Raw genomic sequence first — 23,210 nt, forward strand, 5'->3', positions numbered from 1 at the left:
GTGAATTGATGAAACACATTATAAAATCTGCAGCTTCAAATCTGTATGTGTGAATATATATATATATATATATATATATATATATGTCGCAAAACTTACACTTACCCTCCTGTGCTGCTGCCTGCATTGTGTTTCTCGGGTCTCTTTTGTGTGGCCACCTTTAGGTTGTGATATCACATGCCCGCCCAGCCAATGAGCGGCTTCTTTGATGTAATGTTGTTGGCTATGTTTAACCTCTTTGTGATTTACTTTTGAAAGAACTCATTAGCACCTTGAATTGGGAAACTGATTGTGGGTACAGTAGGGATCAGTTTTGGTGCAGGATTACATCCACTTGAAGCCACTATCCTGTATCCCTGTTATACTCGTAAGACTTGGGGTCCATTTACACAGAAAGATTATCTGCAAAAGATTTGAAGCCAAAGCCAGAAACAGACTATAAACGGAACAGGTCATAAAGGAAAGCCTGAGATTTTTCCTCTTTTCAAATCCATTTCTGGCAAATAATCTTTCTGTGTAAATGGACCCTTAACCCGTTAACGACACAGGGCGTATATTTACGCCCTGTGGCCGCCTCGGGGAGTTCAAAGGGGGGCTGTGCGGCGACAGTCCCTGGTGACGCGGCTATTAGCGGGCATGGTCCGATTGCCGTGCCCGCTAATAAAGTAATCAGATGCAGCTGTCAAAGTTGACAGCTGCATCTGATTACTTATGCAGCCCGATCCCTGGTGGTCTAGTGGCGGCAGCCAAAAGCAATCGAGTGCCTATCTCATTGATCTGTATTACTATATGAGATGAGATGAGAGTGCATATACTAGAAGTCCCCCAGGGGGGCTTCTAGTATATGCGTAAAAGTAAAAAAAAAAGTGTTAATATTAGTAAAAAAAAAAACGTCCCCTAATAAAAGTTTGAATCACCCTCCTTTTCCCATGTTATAAATAAAAATAAATAAATAAACAAACAAACATGTTTGGTATCGCCGCGTGCGTAATCGCCTGAACTATTAATTTATCACATTCCTGATCTCACACGGTAAACGGCGTAAGCGCAAAAAATCCAGTCTAATCAAATCCAGAAAAATTGTAATAAAAAGCGATCAAAAAGTCGCATATGCGCAATCAAGGTATCAATAGAAAGAACACATCATGGCACAAAAAATGACACCTCACACAGCCCAATAGACCAAAGGATAAAAGCGCTGTAAGCCTGGGAATAGAGCGATTTTAAGGAACATATATTTGTTAACAATGTAATGGTAATGACTTGAAAAACATATATAACAAGTTGCAAAGTACAATTAGAGGTGCAAAAAATAAGGGCTCATGTGGGTTCCTAGCTGAAAAAATGCAAGTGCTATGGCCTTTTAGGCACAAGGAGGAAAAAAACGGAAGTGCAAAAATGCAAGTTGGCTCTGTCCTTAAGGGGTTAAAGGGGGGTCATCAGAGTTATAAATATTGGTGGCTTATTCTCAGCATAGCCCACTCCTATTAAATCAGACAAGATTTGGCTTCCAGCACTTCTGCAGATCAGCTGTTTGAAGGGGTAGCATTGCTGGTGCTGGGGCTGCAGCCTTTTTTTTTTTTTTTTTAAGTGTACCTGTCATGAAGTATGCTGACTTGATCCGTGTGAAATCAATTCAACCGCCGGAAGTTCAGGTGTCCATGGATACGACCATGCTAGCTCAGTCATATCCATGGATACCCGAACTTCTGGTGTCTGAATAGATGTCACGCTGATTGGGTCAGTGTACAAGTTACTGTATTACTGTGATGTCCGATTTAGATGAACGGGACAATGCTGTACAGTTGTACTGTACTGGACATACTGTAAAGTTGGCATGACACAGTAAAAGTTTTATCTCCCCCTGGAATGGGGCTCACCCTGGAATGGTACTTGTTTAAAATTTTTAAAAGGATGTCTGTCATTTTAAATCCAAAATGGCGTCCGTTATTTTGAGGATTGGCCGCCTGTCAGTGCAATAACAGCTGCTGGTACATTATTCTATTCTTATTAAGAGAACACTTTGTTGGAGCTTCCCAGCAGGGAACAAAATTGTGGAAAAAAATTAGATTTGAAGTTAATACCAAAATGATTTGACTGAAGCAGGACAGCGTCATGACCTTTAGGGGAGCGTCTTAGGTAAGGATGGGTTGTTTATTATTTTCTCAGCAACTTCCGCTATATATATATATATATATATATATATATATATATATATATATATATATATATATATATAAATATAATATGTGTGTGTGTGTGTATGTGTGTGTCCGGAGCACCTCTTTAATAAAAACAAAAAAAAATAGTCATTTTTTTTCCACCTATTTATATATGCTAAAGGCTTTTATATGGAACCTTGTGAATATGTTCTTTAATTCTATGTTGTAACATTGCAGCCGATTGCTTAATGTGTTCTGTGTCTTATATGCAACTTCCTAACTGTTTTTTTTCTCTTTTTTTTCCCCTGCAGACCTTTATAGTACTAAACAGAGGAAAAACAATCTTCAGATTTAGTGCCAACCCTGCCTTGTATATTTTAAGTCCTTTTAACCCATTAAGGAAAATAGCTATTAAAATTTTGATACATTCATATCCTTTTTTACATAATTGATATCTGTATTGTTTCTTTAACTTTTTTATTAACTAATTTTATATGAAATATCCAGATTAGTATGGCAACAAATTGAAGCAATTTTTTTTCATGAATGTGTTCATCCCATAAGTGTTGATGAAAAAGCAATTGGAATGACCATCATATAGCCGAGTCTTTGTCTCCTTTGCCATCTTCAGTAATGTTTAGATTTGAACACAGTACTGGGGACACTTTGTTGTGACTCATACGTGTTAGTGTAGTGGTTTCATGTAGTGCCCTGTAATATAGCTTTTTGTGTGTGTGGGAAAACATAGTAGTAGATTACACTGTACAGTACATTAATAAAACAACAACAACCTATATGTTGTATACTGTATGCTTTTTACAATGAGATCCTATGGGTCACAGATGCCCCAGAAGACATGAATGGGCTACTTATTGTAAAAAAAAAAATAATAAAAAAGGGTGCTGTACCTCTGTTGCCAAGACCTCTATTTAACATATGGGGGGGCATTTACAAAGCGTCCGCCTGACGCGTACGCTAGGGAGAAGGAGCAGATTCGTCCCTTCTCCCTGGCGTACGCCTGCTGTTTGTCCCGCTTGCCCGATGGGCAGGCTGGGAGAGCTTGGGGGGCGTGACGAGGTGGGGAGGAGGCGTGGCCTTCTCCCACACCTCAGTTATCATGATTTATGCAGGTGTAGATTTAGTACGCCGGGCGCAGGTTCGGGTGCCGGCTGGATTCAGTAAGAGGCGTGTGCCTCTTAGAGAATCCTGACGGGGAAAAGGGGCAGGGCCTAATATAAGACCCGCGTTCTTGTACTCCAGTCTTCATAAATCCCTCCCCCCCCCCCCATGGTCTATACTTCAGAAGATGCCATAAATATGATGAGACTTACCATTAGATATAGGAAAGGAAGAACAGAGCTTCAGTCAGAAGTCAGTAGCTCTGGTGTCTGTATATAGTGAACTGTTGGAGCTCCTTTCCATATCACTTTTAGAAATCCAAATAGCCTGTATGTCTAGGCAGCTTCTAGTAGCTACACATATACTGTAGCCACTCTGAGATTATAGTAAAGAAAATAATGTAAGAGCAGAAAAGATGGCCAGGTGGTCTTTTTCTGCTGACAATCTTCTATGTTTTTATGCCACATGATGGCTTTAGGACCATGTTCTTTGGCAGTTTCTCCCATGACTCTATTGAGCACAAAAATTGGCTTTATATTACTATGTTCCCTCTACAGGATTTTATCGGCAAAAGGAAGCCATCTATTGCTACTGACTGCCGGAAATAATGATCATGATCATTAATTGAGGCCCTCATTATCAATAGATGGTCGCCTTCTCCCGCCAACTGATGGCACTTTTATATAGTGGGAACATAGCCTAATTATTTAGTTGTATTAATATTAGTTTTAGAGAAATTTTAACACTTTTACACCTTGCCGGATAAGGGGACATTGTTAAAAGGGGTTATCCAGAGCTACAAAAACATGGCCACTTTTCCCCCTCTCTTGTCTCCAGTTCAGGTGCGGTTTGCAATTAAGCTCTATTTACTTCAATGGAACTGAGTTTGAAACCCCACCCAATCTGGAGACGAGAGGGGGAAACGCATGCGCTCAAAACGTGTCTGATCTCTGATCCCTGCACTGTGGTGTATCACATGATTTTACCTGCAATTGGAAAATAAAGGCTACTTTATTTGCTACGTGCTGGATCATTGTTTTTCCTAGGGGGAAACATGGCCATGTTTTTGTAGCGCTGGATAACCCCTTTAACATGAAGGGGACATGGTCAAGCTGACTTGTGTACAATTTCATACTTTATGACAATCTTTTGGCTTAAATTAATAGTTGGTCCAAACTTAGACTAGTCTTAGACTTACTTAGTCTAAAGATACACAAGGGTTATTGCACAGCATGAGCCACTGTCCACGTATTAGTCTACGTATTAGTCTACCCACATGCATTAGAGACTTGACCGGTCCCACCATGAATATAATCGTGGGCCAACTTTTTTCTAATGTACAGTATATGGACTAGAGATGAGCAAACCTGGAGCATGCTCGAGTCCATCCGAACCTGAACTTTCGGCATTTGATTAGTGGGGGCTGCTGAAGTTGGATAAAGCCCTAAGGCTATGTGGAAAACATTGATATAGTCACTGGCTGTATCCATGTTTTCCAGACAACCTTAGAGCTTTATCCAAGTTCTGCAGCCCCCGCTAATCAAATACCGAATGTTCGGGTTCGGATCGACTCGAACCCGAACCCTGTTCGCTCATCTCTAATATGGACACCTTTAAAATACATTCAGTCAGACCACACTCACTTTTTATGATTTTTGAGTATAAAGAATATTTGCAGATGTGGCACATGTTTAGATGTAGTGGTGTAACCAAGGCTGTATTTGCCCAAAGGCCTGTGCCTATGCCTAGGGCAGCAATACTTTGGATGTAGCTGCTGTGGCCTGGAGATAAAAAAAAAAAAAAAAGTTTCTTCCTATTGGTTGCAATATATTGTATTTTATTACAGTGTATAGCAATGTTCACACACATAGTATTTCCGTCAGTGTTTTTTCAACCAAAAACACAGAAGCTGTGCAAATCTTTCCATTATAATGCCCTGTCAGTTCCACTCCTGATTTTGGTTTCAAAAGGACTGACCAAAAGACTGGCAGAAATACTATGTGTGAACATTTGTGACAGACCGGTTTTAAAAAATTCCGAGACATGTATAATCACCCAAACTGAGGGAGTGTTCAGTCTTGGCGGCCAGGGCAGCCATGGTTGTAACCTGTGCAAAATCGTGATGTGAATAATAAATGCAGGACTGGAAATCTTAATACCTTTGTCACAATTCCCCACAAAGCTAATTACAAATCAATAGGAAGAAATGCTGCAAGTTGTCAGATTTTGTTTGGTGACATTACATTGTTGTAGCTCTTACCTTTTAGACCTGCTGGAGCATTTGCTTACAAAGCTAATGCATCTGTTCCATTAGTTAGATTAAAAAATGCATGCCTTTCATTTAGTTTTTTAAAGTAATAAATTTTAATATTTAATTTTGAGGTTTGAATAATAGTGTTAGAGTGGTCATTATACTTAATTACAATGTGTGTGGGTTTTGTGTCCTATAAGATAACGTTTCTAAGCACCGTCTGAATTAACTGTTGTGTATGGTGGAAAATGTGCTTAATGTACATCAAATGTGCTCGTAGCCTGTTATATGCCAGGTGTGTCCAGTAGGCACTGTGTGCTGGCACATCTTGCTTATTTATAGTTTACAATGCCAGTAGACAATGTATGGTACTATATGGAATACAGCTGCATATGTAGAAGCTATATGCTTACTGTATACAGGAAAACACAAAAATGCTTAGAGTACTGGAAAAAATAAAATCCACTGGTGTCAAAATGTTATAAAGGTTTTTAGTTAGTTCTATAAAAAACAATGAAAAAACTTCAAGTCCAGTACTTCCAGTACTTATCAGCTGATGTTTGTCCTGCAGCAAGAGGAGTTTGACAACATAGTGCTCTCTGCTGCTACCTCTGTTCCTGTCAGGAATTCTGCAGAGCAGCAGCAAATTCCCATAGAAAACCTCTCCTGCTCTGGACAGTTGCTGGCACAGATAGAGGTGGCAGCAGGGACCACTGTGTTAATGGCAAAGACTACATGACTTTCTTCAGGAAACATAGCAGCTGAAGGCCCTGAAAGACTTATATTTTTTAAACAGATGTAATATAAATCCGTATACCTTCCTGCCACCAGTTTATTTGAAAAAAATTTTTTGTCTCCGAAGTACCTCTTTAATCCATCCCACAGTCTGTAGAGAAAATATCACCGGCACTACTAACACGTGTCCATATACATTAAACTTTTTCCATGAGGACTTGCATAAAAAAGCCGTACCGGGGTGCTCCTCATACACTGTAGTAATGCAATATATAAATTGAGAGGAAGAAAGTTGCGGGCACTCACCGATTCTGTAGCAGTATTTCTTTATTTATTCATGGTTAAAAAATGGGATCGGTACATGTATCTGGGACGTCAGACGTCACATCTCACAGGAGATGTGGCGTCTGACGTCCCAGATACATGTACCGATCCCATTTTTTAACCATGAATAAATAAAGAAATACCGCTAGAACCGGTGAGTGCTCGCAACTTTCTTCCTCTCAATTTATATTCTTTAATCCATCCTTTATTTGGTAAGTCTTTAGCAATTCGTAAAGGGGTATTCCGGAGAATAAAAAGTTGTATACATTTGTAATGTAACTCTATTAAAGAAAATGTAAATTCTGTAAGTTTTTTACATTTTTACATTGACTGGCAGCAGTAAGCAGTGACACTGACCTGCTGCTGCCACAAAAAGGTGTGTTGGGAACTGCATGGCTGTACAAGTCATGTTCCCGACACAGCTACATATCGCTAAGGCTGCTGCATGGAGTGCTAACAATACTGAGCCTCTCATATTTTAATGCATATTGGCTTCAGAATTGACATTAGAATTGGAAAAGCAGCCTGTGTCACTAGAGCTTCAGGCACGGCACAGTGTAGCAGAACAATGGGGGATAACTGTCAATCATCACTCACATGGTAAAGATGTGCAACAAGGTGATAGGCTAAATGTTAATGGGGTGTCCATGAAGGCAAGATGGCTACCTTTGTCTAAAAACAGTGTCACACCTGTACATGGGTTATATCTTTGATTGCACTTAGCTCCATTGAAGCTGCATTGCCATTGGGAACCTGTGCACCAGTACTGTTTTTGGAAGACAGATGCAATGTATTAATCCTGGAACACCCACTTTGGCACTTCAGCTAGACATTCTGGTTATGCCATTTTGTATAGTGGAATAGTTATCTTCTACAATTTCTTCCATATCCTTAATACTAAAGAATAATTTGTTGTGTTGATGTTAGATTAAGTTATGTTTTCATAATTCATTGTATCCTTTACTCATACATAAATGAAAAATTAGGAAAAACTTGTTCACTATAATCCCGTATAAGTTAATTTTCTTGCAAAAAAAAAAAAAAAAAAATTATAACAAAAAAAGTTGTCATGTTGATGTTTACTAGTAGTAACACTTATCTGTAATACAAGAAGCTATTGTAATATGGTATGATACTCAGGTCTTTCTGTTTTGTTTTGTTTTTTCCTTTATTTTAGTTTTGAAAAGTATATAAACACTAATTTCTAAGCTTTTTCCCTAATATCTGCTGTATTTCCTTGACCATATTCTACAGTATTTAGCATGATCATTATGTGCACTATTTTGACCAACTGCGTATTCATGACTTTTAGTAATCCCCCAGACTGGTCGAAACAAGTGGAGTAAGTATGCACATTGAACCTATTCACCAATGTACTAAATAACCATGTCTGCATGTATACGGTTTACCTAACAGACACATTTCATGGTACTAAGGGGGAAATTTCTCAAGTCTGCATTTCATGGTCTTTAAGTGTAACTATCATTAAGGGTATAAACCCACACACCGTATATGCAGCGTATTTACTGCTGCGATACGCAGCAAACTCGCAGCAAAATCGCAGCAGATTAGATCTAAATAACTGAACACAGCATCAAATCTGTACCAACAAATCTGCTGCGTATTTGTTGCATATCTGCTGCATATACGGTGTGTGGGTTTATACCCTAAAAAAAACTCCTGACATATCATAGCGACATGTCAGACGTTTCCTCTGGTCGGGATCCGGGTGCTGAGACCCCTGTCAAACGCTAGAATGAAGGGGCAGACGCGCTCAGCAGCACATGCTCTGTCTCTTCTTTGCTGTAACTGCTAATATGAGCAGACTAAGGAATTATAATGGTAGCCTATGGAACTTATTCCATATACTAGAAGTTCCATAGGCTCCCATTATAACACAGATTACATATTTATATCAGAGAAGAAGGGACAGAGTGCACGCTGCTGAGGGCATCTGCCCCTGCATTCTAATAATCAGCGGGGATCTCAGCACCCAGACGCCCACCAATGCACACTTCTGACATGTTGCTATGGCATGTCAGAAGTTTTTTTTTTTTAAATGATAGTTACACTTGAGGCTGGGTTCACACTACGTATATTTCAGTCAGTATTGTGGTCCTCATATTACAACCAAAACCAGGAATGGATTAAAAACACAGAAAGGATCTGTTCACACAATGTTGAAATTGAGTGGATGGCCACCATATAACAGTAAATAACTGCCATTATTTCAATACAACAGCCGTTGTTTTAAAATACCAGCAAATATTTGCCATTAAAGGACGGCCATCCACTCAATTACAACATTGTGTGAACAGATCCTTTCTGTGTTTTTAATCCACTCCTGGTTTTGGTTGCAATATGAGGACCGCAATACTGACTGAAATATACGTAGTGTAAACCCAGCCTGAAAGTGAATCTGTCAGCTGCAATTCAAGATCCATGATCCAAAATGCGGATACTGTTAGATGCTGTTAGGTCAAGAAGACACATGGTTCATTTCATATATTCAGCTGTGCCTCCAGAACATAGAAACATGCCTTTATTCTCCAATAAAAAGTGTTCTTTTCAAGCTCCTGATTTGTTGGGAGCTGAAATACCTCCTAACTACCCCTCTCAGGATGGGAGAGGAGGAGTGGTACAGCCCACAGAAGATCACGGGCTTGGGAAAATCTCTCTGACATTTTTCACTGGAGAGTAAAAGCATTTTTTTATGCTCTGGAAGCACAGACAGATAAATGAAAGGTACCGTGTTTCACCTTCTCCTAACAGCTATTTAACAGTGTCAGCAGTGTGGACCAGACGTTTCCTCTGGTCAGGATCCAGGTGCTGAGACCCCTTTCAAACGCTAGAATGACAGTAAGGTGTATATATATATATATATAGTACTGCCTCACACTTTAAATGACCACCATTTTAAGTGAGGAGAGAAACTTAAAAAAAAAAAGGCAAAAAGTTGCACATTTTTTGCTCACATGAGGCTTGTGAAAATAGTTTTTCTACTGCCATGCTGCATAGCTTGATAAAATTTTCCCTTAGACTTTTATAAAACCTGATTTAACCATTTTCATATTAATTTTGTATTTCTGTGCTCTTCTGTGCTTGTCTACATCAGTGCTTCTCAAACTTTTTCGACTGGAGTCTCACCCAACAGACAAAGGCAATGTCTGGGCCTCACCGGACTGACCAAGAGGGTGCCTGGGCCTCACTATCAGTGGTGAAAGTCCATTTAAAAGCTGAAAATAATGCTAGGACTACCTTTCACCTGTATCCCAAGCTCTATATTCTAATAAAGCAAGTACAAAATAAATTATTAATATTGCTAAAATGAAGATTTTTGCAAACCGCAAAAGGACTGTGCAGATCATAGTTACTTTTGTGAAAACTGGCTCCCCAGCTGGGCCTCGCCAACAACTAGGGGGTGCCTCACTGGTGAGGCCCGCCTCACAGTTTGAGAAGCACTGGTCTACATGGCTTGAATAATATTACTGTTGAAAGACATCTTGCAAGTACTCTCCAGCTTACTCGGCTCTTTCTGGCAGCTCCATTGGAGTGAATAGAACTGCTGGAAAAAGCTGAGTAAGCACTTTTCAGGCATACCTAGGGGTCGGACCCACACCATCTCTTACTTGTAAGAGGACAAGTTAATTTTGCCTGGACAATCTCTTTAAAGTGACACTGTCACCCCCTTTTTGCATTCCGACTTCTCTACACAGGTGTAATGGACAAATTTAACAGATTTCATACCTTATTTTATATCATATGTCATGGTGCTTGTTCCAGTAAAAAGTGATCTTTTATCATCTGCAGATTGTGCTAGGTGGGTGGGGCTTCACAGCAACAGCGAGACTTAGCCCTGCCCACAGCGCCACCATTGTCCCCACCCCTCCGTGATGTCATTGACACATAGGTCCTGCCTATTGTATGGGCCGACCTAGAGGGGGTGGGGCCTAGACCTTTAGGCCAGCCTGTTCCAATGGGCGTCGGGGCCTATGTACCTATGACATGACATAATGGAGGGGCGGGGGCAACGGTGGCACTGTGGACGAGGCTAAGTGGCGCTGTTCCTGTAAAGCCCCGCCCTCAACACATTCTGCAGTTGATAAAAGATCACTTTTTACTTGAACAAGCACCATGACGTATGAAATAAAATAAGGTATGAAAACTGCTAAATTTATCCTTTACACCTGTGTAGAGAAGTCAGAATGCAAAAAGGTGGTGACACTTTAAGGCTTACACATAGATGCTGATCTGTAGTCAGCAATCTCTCTGTTGTTTGTTCTTCACAGGTACACTTTCACAGGAATTTATACATTTGAATCACTTGTGAAAATCATTGCAAGAGGATTTTGTATAGACAGCTTTACATTTTTGCGGGATCCATGGAACTGGTTAGATTTCAGCGTCATCATGATGGCGTAAGTTTCATTATTTCTCCAATCTTTGATCTAATTTTTTGTAGATGGTTAGAGACCTTCTGAGAAGAAAAACAATGTACTGAGTCTAAAACATCCAAGTGCTAAAATCTAGTTTTGCATGTTCTTTATCTTCCTTCTGACATTAATTATATGTTGACCTATACTTACAAGCCAATGAAAGTAGGAAAACCTAGAGAGTTGCACCAGATTAAACCAGGTGTATTCACTAGTCTTTACACTGGTGCTAATAATTGGTGGATAGGACAACACAGTGGCTCTGTAGTTGGCAGTATTGCCCTGTAGCAGTGGTGCCCTAAGTTTGATACCCACCAAAGGTAATATCTACAGAGAATTTGTAGCTTATGCTTGGATTTGTGTGGGTTATATCCCAAAAGGTGTACATACTATAGATTAATTGGCTTCATATTTGAGCCCTATTGTGGAAAAGGAACACTCCCTATTAACAATTATGTTATTACTTTTTAGTTGATATTTCAAAAGGCTGACATATCCTAAACTTTAAGCAAAAATGCTTCACATAATAAGCACAATATCCATGACTAATGTATATAAAAAAAATTCAGATTTTTTTGCCTGTATGCAATAATTGCCCCCCCCCCCTCCTTGGTTTTGAAAGGCTTACTTCTGAGATGTGGAATTTCAGAAAGTGAGCACTGGTGAGCAGAAAGGCTTTAGCCTTTTAGATCGCCGGACTACCCCTTTAAGTTCACTGTATTTTAGGCATGTGAAATGTGTAAAGAAATAAGTTTGAAATGTAAGGGTTGGTTCTTGATTTTTTGCACTTTATAAAGTAACTTCAGTATTTATTTATTTGTAATGAATACAAAAGTTGGCTATGTTCCCACTACATGGACATAGTGGAGAAAGATGGCCACCTTTCCTCACTATAATCCCGTAGTGGGAACATAGCCTTAGGCTGGGTTCTCACACAATATATTTCAGGCAGTATTTGGTCCTCATGTCAGGTCCTCATATTGCAACCAAAACCAGGAGTGGATTAAAAACACAGAAAGGCTCTGTTCACACAATGTTGAAATTGAGTGGATGGCCGCCATTTAATGGCAAATATTTGCTGTTATCTTAAAACAACGGCTGTTATATTGAAATAATGGCCGTTATTTACTGTTATATGGCGGTCATCCACTCAATTTCACCATTGTGTGATCATAGCCTTTCTGTGTTTTTAATCCACTCCTGGTTTTGGTTGCTATGAGGACCAAATACTGCCTGAAATATATTGTGTGTGAACCCAGCCAAAGGCTGCGTTCACACTACGTATATTTCAGTCAGTATATGTATATTTCAGTCAGTATATTTCAGTCAGTATTGCAACCAAAACCAGGAGTGGATTAAAAACACAGAAAGGCTCTGTTCACACAATGTTGAAATTGAGTGGATGGCCGCCATTTAATGGCAAATATTTGCTGTTATTTTAAAACAACGGCTGTTATATTGAAATAATGGCCGTTATTTACAGTTATATGGCGGCCATCCACTCAATTTCACCATTGTGTGAACAGAGCCTTTCTGTGTTTTTAATCCACTCCTGGTTTTGGTTGCAATACTGACTGAAATATACGTAGTGTGAATGCAGCCGGGGGCTGGGTTCACACTATGTATATTTGAGGCTGTATTTGTGAGGCTGTATAGCAACCAAAACCAGGAGTGGATTGAAAACACAGAAAGGCTATGTTCACATAATGTTGTAATTGAGTGGATGGCCGTCATTTAATGGCAAATTTTTGCTGTTATTTTAAAACAACGTCTGTTATATTGAAATAATGGCATTTATTTACTGTTATATGGCGGCCATTCACTCAATTTCAACATTGTGTGAACAGAGCCTTTCTGTGTTTTCAATCCACTCCTGGTTTTGGTTGCTATGAGGACCTGACTTGAGGACCAAATACTGCCTGAAGTATACAGTGTGTGAACCCAGCTTACTTAAATCTGTATGTTAGTAGGAAAAAAAAACAAATAATATTGCTGTTCTTGCTAACAATAGCCAATCGACTAAATACTCTTTTATTGAGAGCTGATTTTAGAAATGAAAAATGTGTTGGTGAAAAGCAAAATGTGAACTACAGGGGACCATGTTTTATTCTCCCCCAAAAATTTTTTGTGAATTTAAACACAAAACCTTGCTGTTTGTTTCCATTAATGTTTGCTGGTAGATATTTCTCTGCCTTAGAAGAATGTATAAAATTACTGACAGTGGACCTTGAAAGAGTTGTCCGGGGGAATAATTTTTTAAAACAATAAACACTGTTTACTGTCCTTCCCCACTCCCCTGTCACAGTCCTTCTGCATAGAACTTGCTGGTCTTGATCTCGACACAAGGAAATGCCTGTTTAATCAGTCAGTGGCTGAAACGGGTCCCTGCTGCAGCCACCGACTGGCTGAGCATGTGCTTACTTGTGTCAAGACCACGACAAGAAAGTACTAATTCAGGTGATCAGGCTGGGTTGAAACAGTAGCAGGGGAGTAGAGCATGTTTATTGTTTTTAGCGCAGCCTTAGCCAAATACAACAATAAAAGTATTCCCCTGGACAACCTCTTTATATATGCAGACAGGCTTTTTGTTGTTATTGTTAGTTTTTTGTTTTGTTCTCTCGAGCGAAGTGTATTAGGGGTTGTCTTTATCTGGGATAATGAAAGCTGCAATAATGATTAGACTTCCAGAATATCAATTTATGCTCACTCCATATCCTAGCTCTTATAGTATCTTTCTTGAAGACAGGATTTTGTAATATAGACCAACAGTGTCCATGTGTTACCTGTAATATCTGTAATAATTACCTATATTTGTAACATTTAGCATTATTTACAATAAATGATGGAGTAATAGAATAGTGATAGCTTCATAGAATGTGAACCACGTTACCTAATAAAGGGATTGATTCTCTACTCGAATTAAAACAGTGAAACTGCATCTGAAAGTGCTATGAATGGGTTAAAAAGTCTAAATATAAAAAAAAACAGTATAGTACAAAAATTACAGCAGTTAGCCTTAAATTTGAGGTTATGATATTCCAGATCAGGATCTGGAAACCTTTTACTGAGAGATCCCCAACAAAAATATCACATACCCATATACTGTATATACTCCGCATGTCACACACAAACCTGCCGCATACTACTAAAGTATATTCAAAGTGCACACTACCTATATACCATGGTAAAATATCATTTATATGACATTGTCCTGCTAAAAGATGTCACTGGTTGGGAAAGACCTGCTGAAGATATGGCTCAGCTAATAGGTCCTTATAGCATTCACCATTCAGCTTAATTTTGCTTCGTATGAAGCGAAACTCATCAGTGTTTGAATTCCGCAGGCTGGCAGCTCTGTCAAGAGGATGGAGACAGGCCGAGGACTGCATAGAAAACGCCTGGAAAATAGCCATAGCATGTTATCTAGGTGGTCCCCGGGCTTTATCCACCTTCCTCACCGAGCCGCCCGCTTGCGGGGTTCAAACACAGATTCTATGAAGCAAAATGAAGCTGCTTTGCTCATCCAGATGATATTCTGTCATGTTTCCACTTGCCCACTGTTGTGCTTCTGGGTCAGTTGGTCTACTATGGTATGTTGTTGTTCAGATACCTCCTTTCTGACACTGAGCTCCAAATCCCCTAAATAGCCAACAATCTGGTTGCCTGCAGCTACCACTAGGGGGAGCTTAAGAGTTTACTGCATACTCTTTTATTATTGAGTTCAATGCATACTCAGTGCACACAGCCAGACCTTTATCTTTTAACTCTAGGTCTATTCAGGGAATTTGGTGTGCTGTAACATAAAATGAAAGTTCTGTTGCCTCTAAAAGATATTAAGATATCAGCATAGCATAGCAATAGCATTTCGGACAAGTGAAGCTAGTAAATCACTCACAATTTTCAGTATATAGCAGTATATCATAATATATATAATACATAATCAGAAAAACACAAATATATATCACAATGATACGTACCACAGTTATGCCCCTATGTGCTTATAGTGTGACATTATCAGACACTTCTACTATATTTACTTTTTTATACTACTTGTTCTGCTATTGACACAGATATAATTATTGCTACTACAAAACAAATCAGCATCAGACATATGCACTAGACTACCAAAACTAAGACACAGAGAACACAATATAGAGGAGAAAGCAATACAAAATCCCTTTAGGTCCACTAAATCCAAAACTCAAGTTAAACTATATAAGTGGTTATTAGTAACAATCACAAACATATATAAATGTTAAAGGTTAAAGAACTTACTAAAACAGCACACTGCTAAAAGCTTTCTATAAGTGTGTCCACTGACCATACAAGACAACAGTAAACATGGAATTCTGGGATATTCCAGGAAACCTACTGTACTGGTAAGGGAAACCTTTACATATATATTTTGTCATTGTTGTTAGTAACTTTCTCCTACCAGACCACTTGTAATTTGGGAATAGTGGTCCCTTTACAAGCCCCAGGGAAGAGAATGGTTAATGTAGGGCTTCTATGAAACAATCCGCACCATTACAAGTAACTCTGATTTGATTCTGCAGGTATATAACAGAGTTTGTAAACCTAGGCAATGTTTCAGCTCTGCGCACTTTCAGAGTTCTGAGAGCTTTGAAAACTATATCTGTAATACCAGGTAAGGTGGCCTGCAGTTGATGTTAGGTGTTGGTTAGGCCCTGTGACGTACTTCCTGTTGTAGCTGTTTTGTGTTTTGTCATCGTGTTTGTGTGTGACCTCCCTTATTGCAGATATGTGACAGAGTTTGTGGACCTTGGGAATGTCTCAGCGCTGAGAACATTCAGAGTTCTCCGAGCTTTGAAAACTATCTCTGTCATTCCAGGTGAGAAAAAATTTAAACACTAAGGCTGAACTCTCACAGATGTTACCTTCCATTTCTTGCAAAAATGGTGTAGATACATTTTTGACAGGATTTGCAGCCTGCCTTTCTTTGATAACAGGATGAACACGGAGTGTCCAAATATTAATTATCAACCTATATATATAAAGGAAACATAAGTGGTATTACATGGTTGCTAAGTAATGTGCCGAATAAGTTCCAAACCTAGTGGCATGGCCCTAGATCACCCTGTACTCCTTGTTCTCTCCGGCTCTGTGATCATGTGCAGGCATGGGGCTAATGATCGCTCCTCTTTGCCGCTTTTCTAGCATCAGCAAAAACTTTATAACGTCCTATGACAGGGAGCCTGACTCTAGCATTTGTCAACCATATTCACCTAGATATAGCAACTTTAAGGCAACCGAAGCTGAACATACGTAATGGCAGTTAAAATAAGGAATTCTGTAATTTGAAAATATTTTACAAATGGCGTTCATGTTTTAAATTCGTAAATGTAGAAATAGCTAACCAGATTATTACACTACGAAGATTTTTAATGAAAAAAAATTATTTGGAAACTTTTTCTAATGAGAGATAAGAGAATTGTTAAGTTATTTTAGTTAAATGTAGTAAGTTAATATTTTGTTCACTTTATTTTAAGTATATAATATGATAATGGATCCACTGCAGGGACTGGGGTTGGGCAACATGAGAGGGTTATAAAAACATTTATTAATAAAAAATAATTATAAATGATCGAATTTACAGTAGGAACAAGGCAAATTGCAAATCTGCATCAGGTTGCAGGCTTTGAAGTCTGCTCTGCTCTGTGCCCCTCCTCCCCAGGTGTTGGGAAAAGATGGATCCAGTCCTGGGAAACTTCTCCCTGGATCCCTTCCTAGCACCCAGGGAGGGGCGGCATCAACTTCAAAGCCCGCAGCCGGATGAGCAGAATGCAGATAGGAACAAAGCAATTTACTTTATTTCTACTGTAAATTCACTTATCTCTAATAATAACAATATGATTATACCCCTGAAGCTGTATGTAATGTTGTATGCTTTGTACCTCCCAGAAAATGAAATAAACAATTCACTTTGGATATCCATGTATAGTGTATACCCACAAATGATAATGCACATGAAGAAAAAACATAACCATGTGACTCACAATTTCTTATACACTCGGACTTCATACAAGCAGACTGTTCTGATTATAGTACTTTTTATAGTACTTTTCAGCTTTTTCAGTATAATAGCTTTATTCAGAATGCACCGTAATTATTTCTTCATTGGCAAGAACACTGCCCTAAGTTTACTATTGTAGATTAGTACTGTAGTCGTAGTGTACTAGTATTTATTATAGTATATTGTACTGCACTCATTTATATAGGACACGTCTTCTTGCCAATTGGATCTATAGCAAATAGCTGGAGCTGGAAAAGTAGAAAAATTGTGCAAAAATTTCTATCTCTAGTCTTCTTCAGTCTTTACTACAATTAAATTCTGTTATCATAAAAAGGCGAACTGTATAGTTATGATTAGATTTTGATTCTTACTTTGTTTTTTGTTTTTTTAATTGGCATTTGCAAATTTCATACATGAATGTGGCTCAGCCTTGGCGTTTAAATGGTTTGCATGAAAATACTAAAATCCCAGCTTGATTCCCACCATGAAAAATGTTGCTTATTTATGATGACTGATGCATGCTGTTATTTGCTATGATCGTTTTATGTTTTTATTTGTGATAATTAACTTCATGGTTAAGATGCTAACCATGAACATCACTGTTCTGTATATGTCTGTTTGAAAGCATCTACTTTAATTTGCAATTATGGGTTTGATATAATATATAAAACATAGGTAATGCAATATATTATTAATGTTCGTATAATATGAGGAAAAGGTAAGTGATGCTTTGTTTATGGAAATGCCAGAAACCTAAAACTTTGCAAGTTTCCAAAGCTGCAACTATGTAACTTGCAAGTTTGTATGGCCTTTTCATTGGGATATTTACTGAACTGAAAACTTTCTGTGTACTTGACATGATTGGCGAATAGATATTTATTGATTCTAGATATGTTGGTAAAAATCAATTGAACCAATGCCCAAATGACAGCAAGGCCATATCTGTTGTTTTTTTGAGTACTCTACGAAACAGACAACAATGATTAAAGGGAACCTGTCATCAATACAATGCTATCTTATCTATTAACATCATGTTATAGAGCAGGAAAAGCTGAGCAGATTGATATAAATCTTTGTGGGAAAAGATTGTAACTTGTAACTTGATCATTCTGTGTTAAGAACTCCAGTGGACAGTGTTACTCATTGGAGTGGTCTCCTTAAGCCCCTACAATGCTTTCTATTTATTAAGCATGTTGAAAACAATGCGCATGTTTTGCTTATGCTGTGCGCACTTTTTTGCCTTGTCACTTAAGCAATACTTAGTAATATAAAAGCAGAGCTCGGCCTGGTGTCCTTAGAGTTTGTTCCACTCTTGTAAAATGCAGCATTACATCTATGCAGAAATGCCTAAAACTTGGGTAAAGGTGGCGAAAAAGTCCATTACCTATGATTCATATTGTTATTTACAATTGATATATCTCTCAGCTATTTACCAATTCCAGATTGCAATATTTTAATTGTTCAAGACCTCCAATCTTTAGTGTTTTGAAAACCAAATGTAACCGCTATGTAAGACAAAGAAAGAACCAAGCGTGGAAGAGACTTCTGGCTCCTGTTACTAATGTGACTTATGCTGAGCTTCTGCAAGACTAGGACACAAAAATAGTGATAAACGTTTTTCAACTGTGACTATATTACCAATAGTGTATGGTATAGCGGACTATCAATTCTCCAACTGATGGTCTTTTTATTGGGTTATTTAATTTGTATTAAGCAAAGAAAGCTGACTTATGATGAAAAGTTATTTGTTTGCAGTCACTGAATATAAATCTTTATTGTTAACTCCTAGTGGCTTAATAGGGTATTCTGGGGAGCATTTATTTTCTAAATAATTCTATCAAATAGGGAAAGCGGAATCTGTGTGCGCTATACAAATAAAAGCATTATTATAAAAAAAAAAAAAAACCAACAAAAAAACCCCCAATACCTTTACTGCTCCCCTGCTGTGTTCCAGTAGGCAGCATTTTCTGGTGTTGGCTTGAAGAACTGCTTTCTCAGCCAATCAGTGGTTCAAACAGGACACTGCTGTGAGCAATTCCTTGTGCCAAAACCAGGAAGTGCTGTGCAGCAGGACCTGTCTCTGTGAGAAAGGGAGTAGTGGGAGGCAGGGAATGTGAGTATAGGGTTTATTTACAACCGCATGAGCAGAATAATTAAAAAAAGATACTCCCCCTAGGATTAGTTTAACTCTATTCTGACATTTGACATACATATATGTTAAACTCTTGCAATTGGGACATCTAAGCCGAATTGCATCCAGGAGCCTAAGGGTCCATTAACACAGAAAGATTATCTGGCAGATTATCTGCCAAAGATTTGAAGCCAAAGCCAGGAATGGATTTGAAAAGAGGAGAAATCTCAGTCTTTTCTTTATGACCTGATCTCTGTATTTTGTCCATTCCAGGCTTTGGCTTCAAATCTTTGGCAGATAATCTTTCTGTGTAAATGGACCCTAATACAGGCTCAGCATGTATACCAGCTTAGTACTCCTATTACAGAGACATTGTGCAATAGTATCATGGTTACAGCAAAATACACTACAATAGATCAGAATTGCAGGTCATACTACAGCTGACTCAGCAAAAATAAAAAGTAGTAAAATAGGAAAAACTGTGTGTGTGTGTGTGTGTGTGTATATATATATGTATATATATATATATATATGTATATATATATATATATATATATATATATACAGTACAGATCAAAAGCTTGGACACACCATCTCATTCAAAGAGTTTTCTGTATTTTCATGACTATGAAAACTGTAGATTCACACTGAAGGCATCAAAACTATGAATTAACATGTGTGGAATTATATACTTAACAAAAAAAGTGTGAAAAAACTGTCAAAATATGTCTTATATTCTAGGCTCTTGAAAGTAGCCACCTTTTGCTTTTTTTGGCATTCTCTTGATAAGCTTCATGCGGTAGTCACCTGAAATGGTCTTCCAACAGTCTTGATGGAGTTACCAGAGATGCTTAGCACTTGTTGGCCCTTTAACCTTCACTCTGCGGTCCAGCTCACCCTAAACCATCTCGTAGCACCCCATCACTCTCCTTCTTGGTCACATAGCCCTTTGGGGTCATTGTCCTGTTGAAAAATAAATGATGATCCAACTAAATGCAAACCGGGTGGAATAGCGTGCTGCTGTAAGATGCTGTGGTAACCATGCTGGTTCAGTATGCCTTCAATTTTGAATAAATCCCCAACAATGTCACCAGTAAAGCACCCCCACACCATCACACCTCCTCCTCTACACTTCACGGTGGGAACCAGGCATGTAGAGTTCATCCGTTCACCTTTTCTGCGTCGCACAAAGAACCAAAGATTTTAAATTTGGACTCATCAGACCAAAGCACAGATTTCCAATGGTCTAATGTCCATTCCTTGTGTTCTTTAGCCCAAACAAGTCTCTTCTGCTTGTTGCCTGTCCTTAGCAGTGGTTTCCTAGCAGCTATTTTACCGTGAAGGCTGCTGCACAAAGTCTCCTCTCACCAGTTGTTGTAGAGATGTCTCTGCTGCTAGAACTCTATGTGGCATTGACCTGGTCTCTAATCTGAGCTGCTGGTAACCTGCGATATCTGAGGCCGGTGACTCGGATGAACTTTTCCTCCGCAGCAGAGGTGACTCTTGGTCTTTCTTTCCTGGGGCAGTGCTCATGTGAGACAGTTTCTTTGTAGCGCTTGATGGTTTTTGCAACTGCACTTGGGGACACTTTCAAAGTTTTCCCAATTTTTTGGACTGACTGACCTTAATTTCTTAAAGTAATGATGGCCACTCGTTTTTTTTCTTTACTTAGCTGCTTTTTTTCCCCCCATAATACAAATTCTAACAGTCTATTCAAGTAAAACTATCAGCTGTGTATCCACCTGACTTCTGCACAACACAACTAATGGTCCCAACCCCATTTATAAGGCAACAAATCCCACTTATTACACCTGACAGGGCACACCTGTGAAGTGAAAACCGTTTCCAGTGACTACCTTTTGAAGCTCATCAAGAGAATGCCAAGAGTGCAAAGCAGTAATCAAAGCAAAAGGTGGCAACTTTGAAGAACCTACAATATAAGACATATTTTCAGTTGTTTTCACTTTTTTTGTTAAGTATATAATTCCACATGTGTTAATTCATAGTTTTGATGCCTTCAGTGTGAATCTACAATTTTCATAGTCATGAAAATACAGAAAACTCTTTGAATGAGAAGGTGTGTCCAAACTTTTGGTCTGTAAATACACACACACACACACACACACACATATATGATATTGGTGTAATTGTACGTACAGAACAGAGTTAACATGGCATTTATACTGCACAGTGAACTCTGGGAAATCCTAACATTTTTTATATTTTATACCACAACTAATTTTGTTAAAGTTGCTGATTTACCAAACATTTCTGAGTAACCAAATGTGTCTCAAGAAATTACTGTGGCAGGAAGGGGTCAAAATTCTTTTTTTTTAGTCATGTGATGGATTCTTGTTACAGCACAGTTATCAGAACTGTCTTGTAGCAACTCAAGCACTTGCATAGTAATAATCACAACTTCAAAGAACAGAAAAGGAGTAAGCCCATAACAATGCAGGCGCACACCTGGATAATAGAAAAATGAACAAATCTTTATTAGAATTACATGATAGACATTACACAACAACAATTGGGCTAGAATCCCTATACATGATTAAAAACAATTAAAATAAAAAACAACATGGGAGAACCAGACAATACAAGGAAACCCCCAGGTCTACATCCCAATTAAATATATATAACAACCTTCCCTAGTAGATAGACACCTGTATACACAAAATAATATCAATAAATATAAAGTGCTGTGTCTGAAAATGCCAATCAAAAATATCCTAATACCATTTACAAAAAAACAGATCGAAATACTACATGGTGTGAAAGATCAAATGCACAAAAATTAAATATATAGACTAAATGCACAAAAATTCATATCACCATGTGCATGGGAAGCAAAGGAGAATTGGGGTGACCCATGATGCCCTACGCGTTCCGTCCACCAGGAACTACTCCTTTTCTGTTCTTTGAAGTTGTTGTTATGTGTTAGGTTTGCCCTAGGCAACACCCTGGTGGGTTGTGCAGTCTCCCTGTAGCTAAGTGTATATGCAAAGTAATAATCCTCATAGAATCAAACAACAAAGGTTTCTATTGAATGACTGCAAGAATAAATTTAGAAATTTTTGAAAAAACTTATACACTTTTTATAAAAGTACTTTCATTTGCTAAAACTGGAATACTTCTTTCATGTTGTCCCATATAGAAGGCAGTCTGCATTATGTCTGACATGCCTAACTATCCAACATGGAGATGAATTCATGTACATTACTGTTTGCTTTACGTTGCATGAAGTTTTTAGATTATTTCTGTTAAGCAGTGAAATTCTTTTGGAAAAACCTGCTGAACAAATTATAAAAACATAGCTGCTTTCTTCTCATATAAGTGCCACACCTGCTTTTAGGTTGTGTCTGGTATTGCAGCCTCAACCTACTGAAGTGAATGGCACTGAGATGCAATACCCCATGCAGCCTTTGGATAAATGTGTCTTTATAAGAAAGCAGTGTTTTTTTGGGGCAAAAACCTTAAAATTTTATCCCTGATGTTTCGACATAAAATATCTATTTTTTAGTTCTCTATTGTTGGTTTTACATGAAATCATACAGCAGTACAGAGTCAAAAAACATTTCTTTTTCATTGTATTCTGCAGGTCTGAAGACTATTGTGGGTGCCCTTATTCAGTCTGTGAAGAAATTGTCCGATGTCATGATTTTGACAGTGTTTTGCCTCAGTGTCTTTGCTTTAATCGGTCTACAGCTTTTCATGGGTCATTTAAGGCGGAAGTGTGTTGTTTGGCCAATCAACATGGATGAACAATACTTGGCCAATGGCAGCAAAGGGTTTGACTTTGAAGAATATATAAACAATGACAGTATGTAGCTTTGTGTCTTTGCTAATACCCTGTTATACTTTTTTATACATTTTGTCTAATGTTTATTTGTACTTGGTTATGGGGGTGGCCATCTTGACGGAGCAGCTATAAATATAATTTAAAGACATGCTTAACCACTATTACCGTATTTTCTGGCGTATAAGACTACTTTCAACCCCGAAAAATCTTCTTAGAAGT

At 38.4% G+C, this 23,210-nt stretch overlaps 1 protein-coding gene across 9 annotated transcripts in view; it reads left to right on the plus strand.

The window, feature by feature from the left end:
* The window catches only part of SCN8A (sodium voltage-gated channel alpha subunit 8), an 85,230-nt gene that overhangs the window by 14,023 nt on the left and 47,997 nt on the right, over positions 1 to 23,210 (plus strand). For 3 of the 9 annotated variants that reach the window (XM_069970293.1, XM_069970290.1, XM_069970292.1), the window contains exons 2-6: positions 2,474 to 2,592; positions 7,844 to 7,933; positions 10,881 to 11,009; positions 15,581 to 15,672; positions 22,791 to 23,012. In XM_069970293.1, coding sequence (XP_069826394.1) covers positions 2,474 to 2,592; positions 7,844 to 7,933; positions 10,881 to 11,009; positions 15,581 to 15,672; positions 22,791 to 23,012 — 652 coding nt within the window. Of the gene's footprint in view, positions 1 to 2,473; positions 2,593 to 7,843; positions 7,934 to 10,880; positions 11,010 to 15,580; positions 15,673 to 15,784; positions 15,877 to 22,790; positions 23,013 to 23,210 lie in introns of those variants that run through there. The other 6 variants (XM_069970287.1, XM_069970288.1, XM_069970289.1 and 3 more) reach the window with 3 other exon arrangements.

Source organism: Dendropsophus ebraccatus, chromosome 5, assembly GCF_027789765.1.
Source record: "Dendropsophus ebraccatus isolate aDenEbr1 chromosome 5, aDenEbr1.pat, whole genome shotgun sequence".
Classification (NCBI taxonomy): Eukaryota; Metazoa; Chordata; class Amphibia; order Anura; family Hylidae; genus Dendropsophus; species Dendropsophus ebraccatus.